A 20,041-nucleotide genomic window follows, 5' to 3' on the forward strand; every position below is an offset into this window, starting at 1 on the left:
CTTAAGTCACGCCAAGAGACACTTAAATCTGCTCCGCAATCTGCCCCGGCAAGAGAGGAGGCTGCCCGTTGAGCTGAGTTTTTTCCTCTTCTTCAACACTTAGCAGAGAGTCTGAAAATGTCGTCTACGCTCTGCCGTACTGCTCCACCGAGCGAGAGCCAGATTGAGAAAGGGAGAGCAACTGTCCCACCACATTAGATTTGTCGGCGTTTTGTGGCGCTTTTGAGAGAGAGAGAGAGAGCGCGCGCAGTCAGCCCTTCAGACAGCGAGAGAAGGAGCCATTGCGCGAGCATGAGCGAATTGTGCGTGCACTTTGTTGTGATCACCGTTGACAGATCGAGCCAAGACGCGGACTGCAGCGGATCGCGAAGTCAATCCGCGTTCGCAAGCGTGTTTCGCGACAGCAGCGGTTTTTTTGTTTGTTTGTTTTGTTCGTTTCGCGTTTCGGTTGCCCTTTCGCGGGTATATACCGTAGCCTGACGACGGGCAGTGTAAATATCCGATTTTCTCAAGACACGGAAAGTGCTCCTATTAAAGGGAGAAACAGTGTTTTTTTAGTGTGCTAGTGCACTTCACCGGTGTACTAAGCGTGAGACACGAAACAGTGGTACGTGTGAGTGCGTAAAGTTCGATATCGCGGCGTTGTTACCTGCTGGTGGGTTACTCTGTTACACGGTGGCCACTTTGTTATCAGTGACGCTCGGTTCGAAGAGAAGGCACGCAGCAGCATCGATTAGAGCGGTATCGCAATTTTCGGTCAGTTGGCGCCTACTGTGCCTGTCTGCCTGCCTGAGCAGAGCCTGCTGCATCTTATCAACTAAGCTGTCGTCGGCTTTGGACCAACACCAACGCCGGCGACTGCTGGTGTCAGTGTGGTCCGAGCTGTCTAATGCCCGTGTAGTGTGATTGTGAAGTTCGACAGCTGAAATTTTGAGCATTTTGTGTGGTGAAGAAGTCGTACAAATATTACGAAAGAAATATAAGAAAGGTTCTGAACAGTGAGGTCTACCAACCAGTTCCAGTCCAGTGAGCGAATAACACTTTCAAGTGCAAATCGACCTTTTTTAGAGTATGAAGTCCTTCATACCCCATCCCCTACTTATCAGTGTGTGAATTGAAAACGAAAGTTGTACGTCACGATCGTTTATTGACACGTTCCCGGGGAACGCTTGATCACCAGCAACAGCAGCACATCATCTCCTCCCCACCTTTGTCTGTTGCAACGAGCCGAAGATGTCGCCTCTAGGCGCGGAGTGCATCTAATTATAGTACCCCCGGGTGTGCTGCGGAGTCACTCTCGCCGCGCGCACAGCCATGCCGACGACTTGCGAGTCATCCGGACACATCGGCGCCTGTCGTCTTCAGACGCACTATCAGACGGGAAAGATCGGAAAAATCACCACCAAGTTTGTGTCTGTGTGTGTGGTGCGTACAACGCTGACCGTCGCAAAACAGCTCGAGCGGCTTCTTGGCGGCGAAGAATCACTGCGATTGTGCCAGATATCCAGATACGCGGGACGGTGGTAGAGAGATGCGTTGCCACTGTTTGCCGCCCCGTGATCAAAACATGCACAGCAGAGAAGGAGGATCCCTTCACAGCAAACCGACCGACCGACCGACCGGGCCCATGTTCCACTTGAGCGGTTGTTGTCGCGTGCGTGCCAAGATTAATCACACACTGCCGCAACAGACGCTTTCTTCCTACCCCTTGCGGTGGTCCTTTGTGGGGCGTTGCGGAGGCTTGGCTCAATGACCCCAAAAACCGATCAATCACGGCGGAAGTTTAACCGCCTGGTTTTGCCCTCTCTCGCTTTTGGCATAGATGAAAGTGATGCAAGTGATACGGTAATGTTATGGATATCTGGTTAGCTGCCAACGGGCCAACTCCAGACTTTGCCATGTCTTCGATTCTGGGAGCTCCTTAATCTGTAAAGTAGCTGCCACCACACCAGATCGAGGTGGTGGTGACGGTAGTTTCGAGTGGATTAATGTTATCGTCCTTCAGATCGATTAAGAAGTAGAAAAGAAAAAAATAATCTGAAAGTGATCAACGATCTCTCACGATATTTTTGCAGAATTTCGCAATGTCTGCTGGGTCTGCTGGTTTATATATGTTTATATCGTAGTAGTAACCCATTGGCCCACTGCCATGCTCTCGTGGTGGCTTTATTGGTCACCCGCCTCTGATCCCTCTTGTGATCTGTAGACACCTTTTGCCCCGCCAAACAACTTCTCGATACGACTCTGTGTGGTGGTGCTGCTTGTCGTCGGAGTTTGCTGGATCCAGGAGGTACCAGCAGCAGCAGCAGCAAAAGCTTGCAAAAAAGAGTGTGACTGGTGTCAATTAATTTTGATTTATTACGTATTCGCATATTGTCTGTCTCTGAAGCTTACCTGAGGTGTACTCCCGTTCAGCAGCAGGGAGTGTAGATCCCTTGGTCAGAAGTTGGGGGGTATGATGCACGGCAGCATTTAGCAAAATCGTGAGCACGCTGATGCCACTTGCAGCGCGATGTGTTGCAGATTGAAATTCGTCAGAACCAATTTTGCGATGTTTTCGCAAGGCACCGTACCGAGCGATCGTTTCTCTGCCTTCGAGAAAGACCTCATTTGTGTGCTGGAACATCCACATTGCAGCGACCGTCTCCCAGCATTTGAGGCATCGATCGACCCTTTCCTCCTCAGCTCCATTCAGCGTGATGTTGTTGCATCGTTTAGCGAAACACCTCGGTCGTGCAGTTTAGCGGCTCGTCCGCTTCACAGAACATCATTCCCATCGCTTTTATTTTTTGGAGCGGAATGTAGATCGTGCTTTAAATTTGGTGCGCTTCAAATCACACGCACACAACACAGCAAGATCATTGGCCCTCGCCGAGATTGGCAAACATAATCGCCACATTAAGCGGGGAAGAATGTGGAATCGATCGATCGGGGGTGGGAATCATTGGTCGACGTGGGTCTGTTTACATACCGGCTAAAACCCATCTGTCAAATTGTTATTTTGCAAACGGGGTGCGTCCTCAGAGCATCATTACAACGGCGATCGTGTTGTGTACATGCCGTGATCTCGATCGGGAGAATGCTTCCGATCGATGAATAGGAGGTAAACGAAGCGACGAGTGATTGCGAAATTGCTCACCTTGTTTCGGTGTGGCTGATTTTGTTGTTTGCTCTTTGTGTTGTGTTCTTCACAGTGCTTGAGGAACAAGAATATTAGTTTGTTTGTGTGTTGGGGTTTGGTATGCAACTCCAAACACGCGGTCCATATTTTGCCACTGGCAATTAATTTCCCTTTCGAATGATTTGAAATAGCCACAGAGATTTATTCCATCAATAAAAACGGAGGAGATGCATATTTTTAAACAATTTCCTTGCGTTTCTTACTAAAAACCAAACCAAGTTTAGCTTCCTGGTTCAAATGCCATCACACGTTGTCATTCATTTCGAGGCATTTGCCATCTTTGGCTGTAGGGGCTATTTCTGAAAGGAACGTTGACTTCTTGGTAATATATTTCTATTCCTGCGATCGTAAACGTTCCGCTGTGAAATACCTTTTACTTTTCCATTTTTACGACCAAAGCAGTAAAAGTGTTGGATTGACATTTGATTAATTCGTTTAATGATGACTTTTTGCTGCCGTATTCTTGGAATGTAAATTGTTTTGGGTAGGTGGATTCTGTTGAAAGAACTGCCAACTGTCATTGCATAAGGCGATAACTCAAATGTTTTCTTATTGTTGCAGCTAGAGACAAGGTAGACATCTTTGGAATGTTGATCCTCTACCGTGCATTATCTGTCTCAATGTCATTCTTAATCGTTTACAAATCGAACACTAAGAGGTGCATTCAGAGCTATCTCCACCTCAGTTTACATGACACGAGTGAAGCGTGGTAATCTGACACCATTATAATAACGACAAGCACTCGGAGGAGCTACTCCACGCAAACGAGAGCATCCCAAACATGGTAACACTCCTCTGTACGCCACGCGTGGTGCATTTCACGTCGAATGCAACTTCCATCAACCGAACTCCAAATGAGACACACGACGGCGCTGACACCTATAAGGGGCCAGGGGGAGGAGGAGGGGGAAGGTAATGAAAATTTACGGCACGATAAATTTCTGGACAAACGCTTTCAACCAGGAAAATGGTGCATTCCACCCCAAAAACAGATTTCAGTATACAGTCTTTTTTTTCGGCCCATGCCCCGATGCGTCACTGGGGCGAAAATTTGTGGGTCGCGCGTGTTCGTGTCTAAATGAGCTCTGATGTCCCGGTGACGAGGTTGGCGTTTGCAGAAAGACTCCGAGCGTGCGTCTGTGTCTGTGCGTTGAAGCAGGCGCGTTAAGTCTCTCCGCCTCCGAGAAAGTGTGATCACCACGGCCACCATAAGTTGCAGCTCGTCCAGCCTACGACTCGCTATGCGCGCGTGTGGGTCGATTTTCGCCGTGTGTCCAAATGTGTCAAATGTGACAACTTCAACCCAAAGGCCACCACCCAGACTTCGTGGTGCTATTATCAATTTGACGTTTTGAAAGAAACGCGCCGTTGCCTGGATGGGGGCGGTGAAGGTGCATACGTGTAAATGGTGTTTACTTGCCCGAACTCTTCCTCACAGAGGTCATCCCAGCATCATCGTCCTAGGGTTGGAAGCGTCCAAGGTACGCTGCTCTTAAAGACGCACAATCAGCAATTAGCTGAAGCGGTGTCGTTAGATCCTGCCGCTCCAGGAAGAGTATCGCTGGTCGGTGTGTCCACGTCGGTGGTCGTCCGGCCTGTAATTGCGAGCTAATCAAATACACGATGTTGTACATTTGCACGAATGTTTGAACCCTGTGATGAACCTTACGGGTTAACGAAAAATACAAAAAATAAGTTATGAAAAAACATGATTGAGCACATTTTTTTGGAGGAGACGTGTGGCTTCCCTAATTGTATGGGATTGGCACGCATTTATCAGCGTTTTTATTATTCAATTCATGAAACTCCTTGCGATGTTTTTCGACCTCTCCCATGTCGTTGTTGCTGTCCGGGTTGTACGCAAATCCAATGTCTTTATAATCACAGCCCTGGCTTTGGTGGCTTTCAGTGATTTCCTTATAGTGATCGCATGCAAAATGGCACAAGCAAACGATGGCGGCCGTATGTAGATGCTGTTACTGTCTCGACGTTTACCTACCGTGTCTGAGCGATGGTTCGGTGTCTGGTACGTTTATCAACATTTGAATAATCCTTAATGGAATCTACTTAACTGCACTCTCCACTTACCGTTATTAAAATGTGTCGTAAATAAGGATATGAGCGTTCGATCGGTCGAACAAGGCCTGAGTCTACTGAATAAAGGAGCGTAAAAAAAAACGGAACATTCCACGCTCTGGCACGCAACCTGCTCAACAGAAGAAACCATAAACGAGCACAAGGTCGATCTTACACTTTGTTGTGGTCCGTTCCCGAATGCACTGGGACCGTCGTGACCTAGAGAGCAGTAGCCAGCTATTGGCATTCATATCAACATTGGCAGCCTTAAAAAATTACCCTCTAGGCTTTTAGCTAGATATCAATTTCCCTATCAATTACTTCTTGTGGAAGGTAAACACGAAGCACGCAAAATTATTTACATACCACCACCAAACGAACTGCTTTCAACTTCTGAGTGCCTTTCCTTATCAGCATTTCTTTTAAAGAACCCGGCTGAAGATGTAAGTTAAGGTTCTTTCGTAGCACATCGGTTTTTTTCCCTATGACAACTGCGACTAATTGCGACCAAGCCGTGCTCTGACTCTCTGTGTCCCGATTTACCGATAAGGAAAGGTCACGGAACCCGGACAGCGAGACGTATTGCCGCCAACGGAGCAAGTCTCTGAACTTCCCGACCTGGGTAGGTCTTACGCATGTTCCCACCTCACGCTGGAAGGATTGACGTTGTTGTCAGTGTGTTGTGGTTGTGCTTAGCTTTGAAGCTGATAAGCGACAGCTTGTGTAATGTTGCCCTAGCTCGCCAATGTTGTCTCTGACATGTCAAACGGGTGAACTAAAACAACGTGCTTAGAAGACACATAACGATGTTAATGTGCAGCTGGCAGACAAAGAGTTGCTGTCTAGATGATCATCATTGATAGAAATAGCAAATCATCAGTATTGGTGGCTTATTTTGCAAAGTTAGTGCAAACTGCTCTGGGCGTATGCCAAACAATAATTTTGTTTTTGCACATCATTTTGCAAACCTGTAAGATGTAAATCTCACCAAAATCTTCCAAACCAAATCCCCCAAAGCAATCGACTGTCGATGGGACTGTTTGTTGCTAGTCTCTCCAGTTTTATCACGGGAGCATGATGAAAGGAAGGGAGGAGAGCACAAAACCTGTCATTCGTAAGATGGTCATCGCAGCGTGGCCACCGCACTGTGTTGAACTCATGTCATCCGTCGAACCTCCTCCTCCCATCGCCGGCAGGGAAGGTTATGAGTAATTTTGATTGCCTTTTTCCTGCTCTCCTACCAGTGGAACCAGTTTCTGGCGATGCCCACTTTTGACGTAAGCGGTTTGAGCGCGGTCGGTGGTTTTATTCTTTTTTTGTTTTGCTATGCTGGCTTTGGTGGCCGCGCACCATCCAAAAGACATGCGAAATTTGGACCCAACCGGCGTCGAAAAAAGTCGTAGTAGTTGTACCCAAAACCCCGCAGGGAAGTTGGGCAAACACTGGCCATGTGTTGGCAAACGGGGACCAACTGTTCCTCCGGGCACACACATTAACAGAGGGAACCTTAAGTAGATCAATCATAATTATTGAATTATTTTCGTAGACGCACCGTTGTAGCGTGTTGGTCATTTAGGCGTTTGCAAAACTTGTTAATTTGCTGCCCGTGTAATCCGTTCTTGTTATCCATCTGGGTACATGCCTGGGACCTGTTTCTGAATGGCCATGGTGTAGCAGAAGTTAGCGCGATTCGAGTGAAAGGCATATTATGTTTGTGTCTTCTTTAACAAACTGAGCTAATGCACACATGAAACAGAATCGGAGCTTACTCTCAACCTAACAATTAGCAAACACACTGACCGAATAGAGGATCCTCCCAGACATTGGGGAAAGCATCTCGCGAATGAATCTTGGACTCCGTGATTGATTGCAAATGCCGTTCCTTCTTTTTTGCCGTCAGGCAAGGGTTACACTCCTCCCTCAGAGTTAGTTTACTTTATTAATAGGCATCTGCTTCCCGGTCGGCGCCCGATGTGATTGACTTTTTGTTTTGTTACTTTCTACTAGAAGCGACTTTATATCGCATCATCATCGTCCGCCGGCAGCAGCAGCACACACGTTGTTGAGCTGACTCAAGTAGCGTTAGCTGCGCTCAAGATGAAGGCAAATATTTGATACCGCGCCGGTATCATCCGCTCACCGCTCAGGGTGCTGATGGTTACGGTCTTTGCGGACACCGGCGATAGAATGACTTAATGGCAAATATGTAACATTCCGAGGCAAGAAATTCCTCAGATGCAACGCCGATGCAACGTGTGCTGGTGGGGACTCACTTTCCAGTTGGGGCGAACCTTATTTTTTAATGTGTCTGTTTTATTGGTTCACAGTCTTTAAAAGCTCTGTGCCTAATGCGCCCGTGTGTTAAGCTTGTTTTATGCTCGTAAAGCAAGACCAGAAATGTAGTTGGAATTATGCATTAAATTAAAGACTAATTTGAGATCAGGTTGTGTTTGTGGTGAACGTCATAACTCTACCGAGGGCTCCAGTTTGTGGACGCAATGCGCGGGATTAAGCGACCCCCAGCACTACCTTCAACTTAATGGGGAATTGTTTCGGAGCGAACAAAATATTCAACGATGAAGCCAGTATTCTCTCGGAGACACTGTATTTAGCGTGTTAGTCATGCAGGGCTCGAAGCATAACCAGGTCCCCCATTCTATTGTGTACGATGCTGTGTGTGAAGCTTGGTCGACATAACGGCCGTTGTATTCATTTGTTGTATTGAGCAAAATAGCAGGGGCGTTTACCATAATCGGCCGATGGAGGGACCGGTAAGCTATGACAGAGTGGTATTAGCTATTTTTTCAGTTTCCAACACGGCGCAGTAGTTGTATGGTTTCATTTTTTGCTTATGATCTCGTCGTTGAATTGTTCGGGTTTCGTTCGGATCAATGAAGCTGCAGCACGCGCTCGTCACCACACCAAGTTCTGTCCTGTTCGATCGTGTTTGAATGGAAACGGTAGACGCGTGGGTGTCTTCAACACCTTGAGCCAAACCATGGCAGATATCGTACCAGTTCCATCTGGCCGCCGTGTCCGATAGAATAACTTAGATCTGGTCGCTTCTGAAAGCTTGTTGGCGATAGATCTCTGCCTGAGGCTTGTTGCGTCCCAGAGACGATATTTTTGAAAGTGACAGTTGTGGTTAACCTTAGAAGACAAAGAGGCATTTGATAGGCTATGCGGTATATACTTTGAAGTGGGATAAATAAGAGATTAGATCATTAAAATCTGATTTGCATAGTGGATTCTTGCATATTTCTAGGATTTTTAAGCTCAAATAGGACTGGACTGGAGCTGTGGTATTCACCAGCAATGTTAGTTGACATGATCGTGATCTTCGCTTGTACGATTTCTTCACCTTGTACGAAAGTGAATCCTCATATTTGAAGTGCTGTGTCATTATATTCAACATTGCAGTGCTTGAGTCGCGTTGTGTTATAAAACGAAATTTCTTGTTACACGTATGATTTCATCCGCCACCGGAACTTGCCCAACAAGAGACGTCACTGTATCGTGTGCCATTAATCATTAGCAGTGTTCGTACACAAGTGTGTGTGTGAGGTGAGAGCTTCCGCGAGGATTAAATCATCGCCCACAAAACCAAGCTTCCCATCTCGACCAGGTTTGAAGTGTGTTCTGAAGTGGTTCTGCCTCGTAAAAGGGAAAGTGCTTACGATAAGCAAAAGAAATATCTTGCTGTGTTATCGCGTAGGCCCCAAATGTGGCGCTGTGAACGGTCGCTACCGCCATGAGTGTCCGGGATATCAGTGGGACAGTGTTCAGCAATCGGATGGCACTGCACGAACGGCACCGGCCGCATCATAATCTTCCGCGCGTCCGCGAATCAACTCAAGTCGGTAGTTCCGCTCAAGACGCAGTGCCAAGAATGTCACCTCCGAGCCCATCCACAACAATGGGCCTAAGCAATGTAGAAAGTGATGCTACCGGGCCGGTTGGCGGTGTAGTGATGCGTAATCGAGTGTTCGATCTGGACAAGAATCGCATCAAGTGTAACCGGAACCGGATTTGGTCACGGCCGTCTAGTTTTTTGAGCTTTTTCAAACAGTCCCTCAGTTCTGCGACAGTTGTCAGCGGAGGAGGAGGAGAAGCAGGAGCCTCTTCAAATTACAATGAAAATGTCAACAGACCACCCGGGAGCAATGTGCCACCCTCGAACAGCAGCATTCCACAGACTCCTAGTGAAGAATCTCCCGTCGATAGTGTCGATTCGAAGGCTCCAGCCACTGGTGGTCAGCGCCTAGATCTAAATATGATCCGCAAACTAGAAGAGGAGATTTACAAGCGGGGCCGTGAGCAGCGGCCGGATGCGGAAGCGAAAGATTTCCACGAGTTCTACTTCAACAGTCGGCGACATTCGGGTGGCGAGCGGAAGACATTTACCAGCGACACGTCCGCCTTCAACGGTGACAATCACCGGGCGGTGCTGCTGGTCGATCCGAACGCGCTCGAGCCGATACTACTCAAGCGCCCACTCAGCACGGACGAGACGCGGCTCGTAATGATGATGAGTGATGGTGCCGGTGCGACAACCGGCGACAAACCGGCACAAGACCCCGGGCCGACATTGCATCATCCAGCGGCGAGCGGTGGCGGAGGCAACAAATCGATCATCATCGTCGATAACTCCGAGTACTACCCGGTGCTGATGCGGTACGACATCAACGCGGACGAAATCGACCGGCAGCAGCAACAGCAGCAGCAGTACCGTCGCAATCGGGCGGAGATGCTTAAAATAGACACTACCACAGGAGCGAGCTCCACATCGTCCGCACCCACCGGTCGGCCGGTTGCGCCAATCAACCTCCGTCGTCCGCCGTCTGGGCCGGACAGTGCAACGACAACGTCACCGTCCACCGGGGGTTTCCCGATGAAAAGTGACGAAAAGTTGTCATCGTTTGCGTCCTACTCGCTGTCCTCCTCGTTAAGTGGAGCAACCTCATCGAGTGTAGAGCATCCATCGCCCCAGTCTTCCCTCGAGCTGCACGGACTGGCAGCTCCAAAGCATCGTCCCCCACTGATGGTACCGTCCGCCCCGCCAGCATCCGGAACGGGGGGTAGTGGAGGCCGCGGCAGCAAGAAACAGCTGCAACAGCGGACGGCGAATCTGTTCCAACGGTTTCTGCAGCATCGCCGCAGTCTTAACCTTTCCGTGCGCCGTAAACGATGCCGACCTACGCACGAGTGTGCACACTTCAAGAACACGGAAGTCGCGCTTGGCCGAGCGCACTGGGCAGATGTCATCCTCGGGGGCAGTGGCAGCGGTAGCAGTACGGCGTACGGTGGCCACCATTCGCGCTCCTCCGGTAACAAGGTGAAATTTGAGTATCTGAAGCGAATGGCACGATACGACTGTGAGGCTGGAATGACAAATGGTAGTTGCTACGCTGCCCGGAGAGTAAGGTCCAACGGAAGCCAGATGCGTCGCCGTGCCGCTAGTGAGCCCAATCTGGTGTCGCGCACGAACTGGAAGAGCGATGGCTTTGTGCAGCATCTACAGCATCAGCACCGTACGCTCTACTGGAGCACAGGGGATTTGGGCAGCCTCGGACGACTGATGGAGCACGGGAAGAACTTTGAAAACATCTTCGACAGTACTAGCGACAATCTGTCCGCACGGTTGTCCGCTGCTGTGACGTCCAGCTCAAGTTCTTCCTCGGTTCCACTGTCGGGTTCTGGTTCGTTATCATCCTCCACGACCGCTTCTTCGATGGGAAGTACCTCTAGTCAGCGTATGCTCCAACGTCGGTTAGCGAGTGCTCTGCTGAAGTCATCGAGGGAGCATCATCACCACAACAGCAAACCTCCACTGTCGTGCTCTTCTGTAGGGAATTCCGGCTCATCGAACTCATCTTCCTCGTTGGTGGTCAACACTTCCGGCCAGTCCAGCAGTGGCAACATTCTGCGCAAAAAGTCTTCCTCCTTCCGCGGCGTACTGCGTCGCTCCAACACGCCGGACGTCGTCAATACTTGGGTGTATCGCAAAAGGTAAAGGAAAAGGTGAAATGATCGCAGCATATGAGATCATGCTGAAAATTGAAAAGAACCTCACACAGACATACGGTTGACATAAATTTTCCAACCCCCAGGGGGGTTGGGGCTGGGTGAAAATGAATGGTTTCACTTTCACTCCAAAGTTTATGGACTTTCGATGTTTCACTTCAGGGGGGATCGTTCTTTTGCTGCCGACGCCGACCCGGTAACCCTGTTTTCGCTTTCATCACATCACAACACTTGCAAACGCTTGTGTAACGTGTGTGTGTGCGGGACACAGAACAATATTGCCTCATGGTTTATGTTTCGCTTGCCGTGACACGAACGTCCGGACGGATTATTTTGGATGTCATTCTGTTTTTCGGGGTCCCGGCAGAGGCCGTTGGAAACAACCATCATTTTCATCACACACCGTGCGGAAGGATGACATCTATAGACGCGCGGTGTGTTCTTTGTGACACTCTCTCTCTGTGACAGGTTTATTCGTGGTGTTGTCTGTTAGGGTTGGCGTCGGTTCTGTACGACCAGAACGCGGCAGATGGTAGAAATCAATTTTCAACCTCTTCGCAAGATCGACTGATCGAGAGTAGTAACTTCACCGGCATCAAACGGGGTTGCTCGTTGTCTGGTTAGATGGTTAATCGTAACAGACGCTTCTGAAAAAAAACCCGAATCGACTCTTCCACTTCGGTTCTTAAATAGACACCCTTACAAAGCTAGTACCGTGAAATGGGTCAATAGTTTATGCTGTTGCATCGCGGCCCCGTTTGATGATTGCTTTATTGCAATTTGACGAAAAGCGCAGGGGTGGTGTGGTGTCCGCCCATCCGCGTGAATTGTGACGGGTCGTTCACACGCGGGTTGCGGGTGTGTGTGACATCGTTTCCCGAGACGATAATAATAATCCCACAGGTTATTGGGGAGAGCGTGCGTGCGCGCCTGCGTTGGCGACGGAAAATACTATTGCACAGACCAGAAAAAAAGTGATCGTGTTGATCATGGGAGAGAAAGCTCGTTTGAGGGCGTAAGATGCACATGTTACTTTGAGCATAATATGTCGTCTTATTTCACATCCTATTCTAACGATCGGAGGTGTGAAGGTGTTGTAGAAAGGTTCCTACACACCCAGTTGGTGATCCATTTCACGTGATCGGATTATAGCGTTACTATCAGTGAACGGGGTCGACCTAGGCCCAAATCCGATGCGATGCTTTCGAAACGCGATTTTTGGCAACGTAGAAAGCCTTCACATGCCACGCACGTTGATTGTTCGTGTTGGAGTGTTGCTCTCCACAACAAGCTCTCACCTACTCCGGCTTACCGACCTGCCTGGTAAGAGAGGTTGGTGTGTTGTCCGTGTTCGACGATTGAAAAGGACAGCAAACGTTGCCAGCAAGGAGTAGTTCCACCGAGAGACAGAGAGGTAGTAAGAGGAAAAAAGATTGCACCGCCGCCAACACGCCAAATTGAATTGCTCCAGCCCAGCACAAGACCCTACCAAAGTGTGACATCAATTCCGAGGCCCTTCCCACGGGTCTCGCAAGCAGAACGCCGATACATTCAATAAGACAAATAATAACACACACACACCGTGCAGAATGGCTACAGAAACGCCAAACGAGCGAAAGAAGACCTGCACTGGTACTACCCAGGCACAAGCATAAGGCTGGCTGCTACTGCCAAACCAACCCCCACACACACACACGCCATGTCGTGCCCGGTCGTTGGTCGTCATATTGCCTCCGTGGTGTGCTGCAGAGTGTTGATATCCAATGGACCTGACGTGGTAGGACCTGGTTTTTTTTTGCCCACGACAAACTGGACCCGGACCCGGTGTTGCAAAATATGGAGCTAATCAAGATCTGCTTTGCATGTACACCCGTTCGACATATCCGTGGGTTCGCCCAATTTCCGTTTCACTTCCACAGCAGCGTGACACACACACACATAGCGAGGTCTGGTCGCATATGTCAAATCTTACCGAGCGGTGGTGTCACTTGTCAATGGTGGTTGTGGTGGTGGTGGTCCGTTGCTGTACCCTCTCTGCATCCCCAACGTGTGGTCAGATTCCCGTAGGAACTTGATACGCGATCGTGATAAGCGACGCAATACCCTCGCGATCACTATGGCACACATGTGCGGATGCCTGGCTTGGGTAAGCGGTAAGGTGATAATGAGCCCCTGAGGGAATACGCGCCTTTGTTTAGGAACTTTTCCATTCGCTGTGCTGTGGTGTCTTCTTGTTGGGGCTTGTCGGGCACCTTGTTGGGTCCGAGGTGCGGTTATGCACGTGGAATACCTTGGGAGTCAAATTTCCCGCGCAAGGTGCATACGTTGCAGAAGCGACACAACACTTGTGACAACACTCTCTGGGCCATTCTTGGAGCACAGACAAATCGACACAGTATTGGAATGGAATGTGGTTGCGATGCATCTAACTGGTCGTTCGTATCTTCCCTGTTGGACATTTGTGTTGTATGTGCGGACAACATCATAGCGTACCCGCCAGGGGACACAGGTTATCATCTGCAATTAATCTCCTTTCCAGCGTCGAAATTCGGCAGGTATAGAGAGACTTGTTCTCCACATTCTCCACTGGAATCTTGTTCGAAACGAGGACGTTTACTTTGGTCTGCTAAACAATAAACATCGCAATAGAAATAAGACACCCGCGCTCCCAGGATACATGAATCTTGATATCCACACACACGTGGGGGGGATCTTCAAGTATGTCGAGTGCATGCAACAAACTAAACAACAATGTCGATCGTCGTCGTTGTCGTGTACCACGGTGCTTCTTGAACATTGTTTGTTATTTCGACCCAAAATCATGCACCGGGGGAGTTGCATTTCGCTTTGCAGTTGCAGGACAGCAAACACATTCCAAAATCCAGCGAATGGTTGATAAATTTGAAACCCAGATTGGAAGGCATACTGCGGGGTACATACATATATCTGTTTGCATTATTATGACCACCTGGGCCGTTTCACACGGGCGGATAGATTTATTGGTACCCACCGATCGGTGATCGGTGCACAGCGGTTCGATTAATTAATATTTATGGCATTCTTGGCTGCCGTCCCGTGCTCACTGGACCTCTCCATCTTCTTCTGGTGAAGCAAGCAATGTGCAAAATAATATAGCCGGCCCATTCCCTTTCCCAAAGTGGCGTAAAATGGCGCTCGGTGAAGTTGATATTCTCTCGATATCGCTGATTAGCCGTCCCAAAACCGAACCACTGGCGTGAAATTTGATCGCACGCGTTTTTTTTTTTGTGTGTGAGTACACGATCTTACGGGAAGGGGGGACACGTAATAATGACCGAAAAGAGTGGATACCCTTTCGCCAGTTACCGTTGATCGTTGATTCGCGCCTCAGAAACGGCAATTAGTGTCCAATCGAACGGGGTACGAACTTTATTGGCCCCGTGGTGTAAAATATTCCCGTTTTTGGCACATTGGCAGTACGTTAAACTTCACGAAGAATGTGTGTGCTTCAGCGTGGGAGAGAGGTGATATGGCTCTTTGTTAACCTTGCGCCTGGACGGTGACCCGAGGTGTGCCGCCTTTTCGCCTTATCGTGTGTAAAACACGTATCTAAAGTCTCGGCCCTGGCACATTGTTCAATTGGTGTGATGTCTAATAACCAATCCAATCCAGGGTGAAAGCCCTTAAGGTTCGTTGAATGTATATCGTTTTGAAAGGAACAAGGGTATCAGTGCCGATCGTTTTCGGTCGTGACCGATAAAGAAAGCCCTGTAATTACCCGTTTAATCTTTTTCGGGATATCAGCAAATTTGAATCTTTCATCTACCGAATGTGTAATAACGTCTTTTATTTCCTTCTTCTCTTTCCCTTCCTTCACCAAGTAGCTACGATGGCTCAGGAAACGGTCTAGGAGAGCCCCCGTACCACCGGGGGCACGGTAGTCCACACGCCTCGCCATCGCGGTACTCCTACAACAGCACTGCCAAAAGCCCGCTGCAGCATTGGCGTACGTCTAGCGCCGGTGCGTCCGACTTCAAACGCAACTCACGTCTCCGCAGTTCGGCGAACGCCGCCGTGACGGGTGCGACCGGGCATCATCATCATCACAACATGGTCGATCTGAATGTGCCGCGTGGCCACTCGCCACACTTCAGCCCGTCCCGACAGACGAGTAAGTATCTCGCAAAAGAGGGAAAGAACGAATTGAGGAAGATTAATTCGCAATGTCCATGTTAGGCACGCGCTTGGAGGCAGATCTTGCCAGGATTCTTTGCAGCATTCGTAATTCATGTTTCTTTTTTTGCTGGAATCAGTTTGATCAATTCTTCACAGAGAGTTCAAACACATTTTACATCAAGGTTATTCTTCCCTCGAATATCAGGAAGCTCTCAGAAGCAATTTCAATGATTCTTGAACGAGATCCTGCATCACAAAAACTATAGTCTGTAGCAAAAACAGTAATTACCAATTATCTGATAACGCCCACAAATTGCGAACTGCTTGAACCCATTGACCACACCTATTGAACTGTTTATTTTAATTACAATTAAATCCTCACTACACCCGTTCACCCGTTAATGATTATAATAAGCCCTCTACCGTTTATCGTAGAAGGAAACACTTGTAAAGCACCATCACCTGGGACGCATTTAACAAAAAAGTTGCCCCGCTTATCCACCTTTTATCATCTATCGCAGTGAAAACTTTCATTAACAACGCCCGACAAGTGTTTTCACGCTCTCCTTCGATAGTAGCGCTGCTTGGTTGGTAGTTGTGTGATGTCCGTCCCTCGTTTAGTGCGTAATTAAGTGCCCGCACTGTGTTCCCATTTTTCCTGCCATCGTCACACGCGGGCGCGGGCATGCGAGCGTGTGCAGGCGACGAACCTCCGTGGCGCTGGCTGGAGATAAACGTTAGCTGGAGATAAACTCACCTCGACGGCTAATTTGTTTTCGCTCGCATAAACCTTACTGTGCCTTGCATTGCGTCAAGGTTTTTTTTTTACCGCGTGCCCACACGCCCATTTGCCAAGACCGAGCTAGCTAGTGGCTCCCAGACACACCTCGAGCTCCAGTACCACTTCGTTTTTCTGCTGCTGCAGCGTTGTCATTGCGCGCGCGCTCACCGCGTTCACCCGTGGATCGAGAGCTTGTCGAAGTAATTAATCTTATGGCAAGCTTGATCTTTTGCCCAGTCTGCAGGTAGCAGACTGATGCAGACTCATTGCATATTTCATTCGAGAGCCCGCTCCGATTCCGACGTCCGTCCCTTGCCTTGAGTTGCATGGTGTACAGCAGAGGCTCATTTTTCATTCTCAAGTTGCGCACCGCCGGACAAGCAAATACAGCGTCCTCCTGCTGACTTTGGTTCGATTTGTTGTCCCGTAAACACGGTTGCTGTCGTTGTTGTGGCTGCTCATTTGTAACCTCGATTGTGCGCTCGATTTTGTCCACATCCCATCCGTTCGATTATTAATACCATGATTTTTTTTCTTTGCATCTCTACATCTCTTCTCTCTCATCTTCTTCCAGCACAAACCGGCGACACGCAAACGCTGCACGTCTACCTGCCCAACCATGGCTTCCGGATGATCCGCTTCGACGAGGCGTCGGACGTGCGGCAGATCATCAACCTGATCGTCGGCTGGATGTCGCCGGGCCAGAAGCCCAACCCGCAAAGCTACGCGCTTCGGCTGCGCCACATGCTTACCAAAGAGGTCCTGTGGATGCCACCGGACACGTCGATGTCGCAGGTGATGGCCCACATCTACAACCCGTCCTGCAGCAATGCGGACTGCCCGAACGTGGACAAGAGCACGATCGCGAAGCGCATGCAGCAGAAGACGAGCGGCGCGATCGGGCACGCGAACAGCGTGTGGAAGGCGGAGCTGCGCGTCCGCTACATCCCGAAGAACCTGAAGGAGCTGTACGAGCGGGACCGCACCACCTGCCACTTCTACTTCGACCAGGTCAAGCAGGACTACATCCAGTCGAACGTGCCGCACATCGATCCGGAGATCGCGGTCCAGCTGTGCTGCCTCGGCATCCGCCACTACTACAAAGACACTAACCATACCTCGAACGACCGGAAGCAGCATCTCGACTACATCGAGAAGGAGATGGGCTTCGGCAACTTCATACCGAAATCTGTGATAGATACCATTAAACAGAAGAATCTGAAGAAGCAAATCCAGGCGGGCTACAAGAAGGTGTACAGCTACAGCGAGATGGAGTACATGCTCAAGTTTTTCGATCTCCTCCGCACGCAGTACACGTTCGACCAGGAGCAGTTCAACGTGCAGCTGAGCAGCAGCTGGAACATCCGCGTCGATCTCATCATCGGGCCGCACGTGGGGCTGTCGTACTCGGTGAACCCGCAGGCGCCCCCGACCAAGGTGACGGACTTCGAGAGCATCGAGCGCATCACGACCAGTATTCTGCCGACGTCGCTGACGAAAAGTGACCACCAGGGTGGGCGCGGTGCGAAGGGCAAGGATCAGCCCGATCTGACGAGCTCGTGCGGTAGCAACGCGTCCGCCGGAGATGGTGCCGGTGACAAGGGCAAGAAGGATGGCAAGAAGGGCGCGTCCGCGGGCGCCACCGGCAGCCAGTGCGCGTGTGGCGAGATCAAGACGCAGCTGCGCATACGCGTGAGCGGCAACAGCGAGGACCTGGCGATCACGTGCGATGGCATCAAGACGTCCGAAAGCATAGCCGATCTAGTCGATGGTTACTGTAGATTATTTAACAAAAACGATAACAGCCTGTGGGATCGTACCGTCATACCAAAGGGAGGTGGTGCTGCGGCGGCCACGCCACCGGCCGGCAACAGTGCGACCAACTCGCTGGAAAAGAGTCAGCTGAAGAAAAGCCTGACCGAGTCGCAGACGTCCTCGACGGACCGGCACGGTTCGCGCTCGTCCAGCGCGGATCGGCTGAACGGTGGCAGTGCGGGCGAGCTGGCCGAACCGCCGAAACCGACGCTCAACGAGGACTACGCGGAGCTGGGAATGTGCGACGAGGAGGGCGACTACTCTACACCGGCTGCGCGGGACTATGAGCTCGATCGGTCGCAGATCACGCTGAACGAGATCATCGGGGTGGGTCAGTTTGGGGATGTGCACATTGGGTCGTGTCGGCTGCCGAACAAGTCCACGCTGGTGAGCAAGCTGAACCAGTCGCTCACGTCCGAGTTTGACGAGTACTCGCAGATGGACAACGGTAATGCCGATGCGCAGAAGACGGGCATCATCCAGGTGGCGGTGAAGACGTGCAAACCGGACGCGGACACTACGACGTCGGAGAAGTTCCTGCAAGAAGCATGTAAGATATTGCGGCATTTCATTTTATTTAGGAAGAGCATTAAATTAATCGTTTGTTTTACTATTTTTGTTTTATTTTAGACATAATGAAGAAGTTCGAGCATCCCCACATCATCAAGCTGATCGGCATATCCAGCGGTCCGCCGATTTGGATCGTAATGGAGTTGGCCCGCCACGGGGAGCTGCGAGCGTACTTGAAGAAGAACGGTCCCAAGTAAGTTGCGATTCCGAACGGCCCCACAACTTAGTTTACTTCTTTTTGCCCTTCTTGGGCTTTGCGCCTTGTTTCCCTTCTGATTTCGATTCCACATTTGGAGCCTTGGAAGGAAGTTCTTGAGGTAGTTTAGAGGTCGGAATCGGTGCATTCAAAAATCCGAGCGGTCCAGCTTGATTGATGCGGTAGCGCCTTTTCTGACCAGCCACCGGCAGTGGATCGTAGTTTAATCGGCTTCTCAGAAACGTATTGCCACGCAGCCCAGTCAGCTGTTCGAACTGTTCTCCGTACCCCCAGACGCACACTTCCTTCGGTTCCTGATGCGTCGATCTTATCCTTTGTTTAGAGGAAATTTCTCCATCTGTGCGCTGTCCCGAAATCAACTTTTCGACGAAAAAGCAACAACTGTCCTCGGGATAGTATCGCTGTGCCATGCTGATGTAACTTTCTACCGTTCTCCTCTTCCTCGCAGGCTTAAGCTGGGAACGCTTCTGCTATACTCTTACCAACTCTCAACGGCGCTGAGCTATCTGGAGTCGAAGAAGTTCGTTCACCGTGATATTGCCGCCCGCAACGTTCTGGTCAGCTCCCCGACTTGTATAAAGGTACGTTTCCGTTGAGTTTACACTACAAAAATTTAGAAATTCCAGAAAGAAAAACGCTGTGTCTACCTTCAATTTGAAAGCCCGAAATGAAATGAATAAAAAAACTGCGATAGCAATGATCACTTTGATTAATCTCCCTTGCTTTTCCCACCGCTCCTTTCAGCTTGCCGATTTTGGACTCTCAAGATGGGTTGAAGATCAATCGTACTACACTTCCACCAAAGGTATGCTTCCGATCAAGTGGATGGCACCGGAATCGATCAACTTCCGCCGCTTTACAACCGCTAGCGACGTGTGGATGTTTGGTGAGTTTGGTTTTTGCTGTGGAAGCTTCATTTAGCCCTCGTTTCACGAACCCCGTTTTCCATTTCCAGGCGTCTGCACGTGGGAGATACTCATGCTTGGCATCAAACCATTCCAAGGCGTTAAGAATTGTGATGTTATCGGTAAGCTGGAGAACGGCGAGCGTCTGCCGCTGCCGCCGAACTGTCCGCCGCGGCTGTACTCGCTGATGTCACAGTGCTGGTCGCTGGAACCGCTCAAGAGGCCCAACTTTAAAAGCGTCAAGGAAACACTCTAGTGAGTAGCAGAGCGAACCACCGCAGTAGGAATTATGTGTGTAACTTAATTGTTTCATTGTT

At 49.7% G+C, this 20,041-nt stretch overlaps 1 protein-coding gene across 7 annotated transcripts in view; it reads left to right on the forward strand.

The window, feature by feature from the left end:
* LOC120904707 overlaps positions 1-20,041 on the forward strand; it is a 76,424-nt gene that overhangs the window by 49,123 nt on the left and 7,260 nt on the right. Inside the window, exons 1-8 of one of the 7 annotated variants that reach the window (XM_040314935.1) lie at positions 332-655; positions 8,678-11,266; positions 15,142-15,431; positions 16,792-18,582; positions 18,663-18,795; positions 19,268-19,400; positions 19,564-19,705; positions 19,775-19,979. In XM_040314935.1, coding sequence (XP_040170869.1) covers positions 9,009-11,266; positions 15,142-15,431; positions 16,792-18,582; positions 18,663-18,795; positions 19,268-19,400; positions 19,564-19,705; positions 19,775-19,979 — 4,952 coding nt within the window. In that variant the 5' untranslated portion in view covers positions 332-655; positions 8,678-9,008. Of the gene's footprint in view, positions 1-331; positions 757-8,677; positions 11,267-15,141; positions 15,432-16,791; positions 18,583-18,662; positions 18,796-19,267; positions 19,401-19,563; positions 19,706-19,774; positions 19,980-20,041 lie in introns of those variants that run through there. The other 6 variants (XM_040314938.1, XM_040314937.1, XM_040314939.1 and 3 more) reach the window with 6 other exon arrangements.

The sequence above is a fragment of the Anopheles arabiensis genome, chromosome 3, assembly GCF_016920715.1.
Source record: "Anopheles arabiensis isolate DONGOLA chromosome 3, AaraD3, whole genome shotgun sequence".
NCBI classification, from domain to species: Eukaryota; Metazoa; Arthropoda; class Insecta; order Diptera; family Culicidae; genus Anopheles; species Anopheles arabiensis.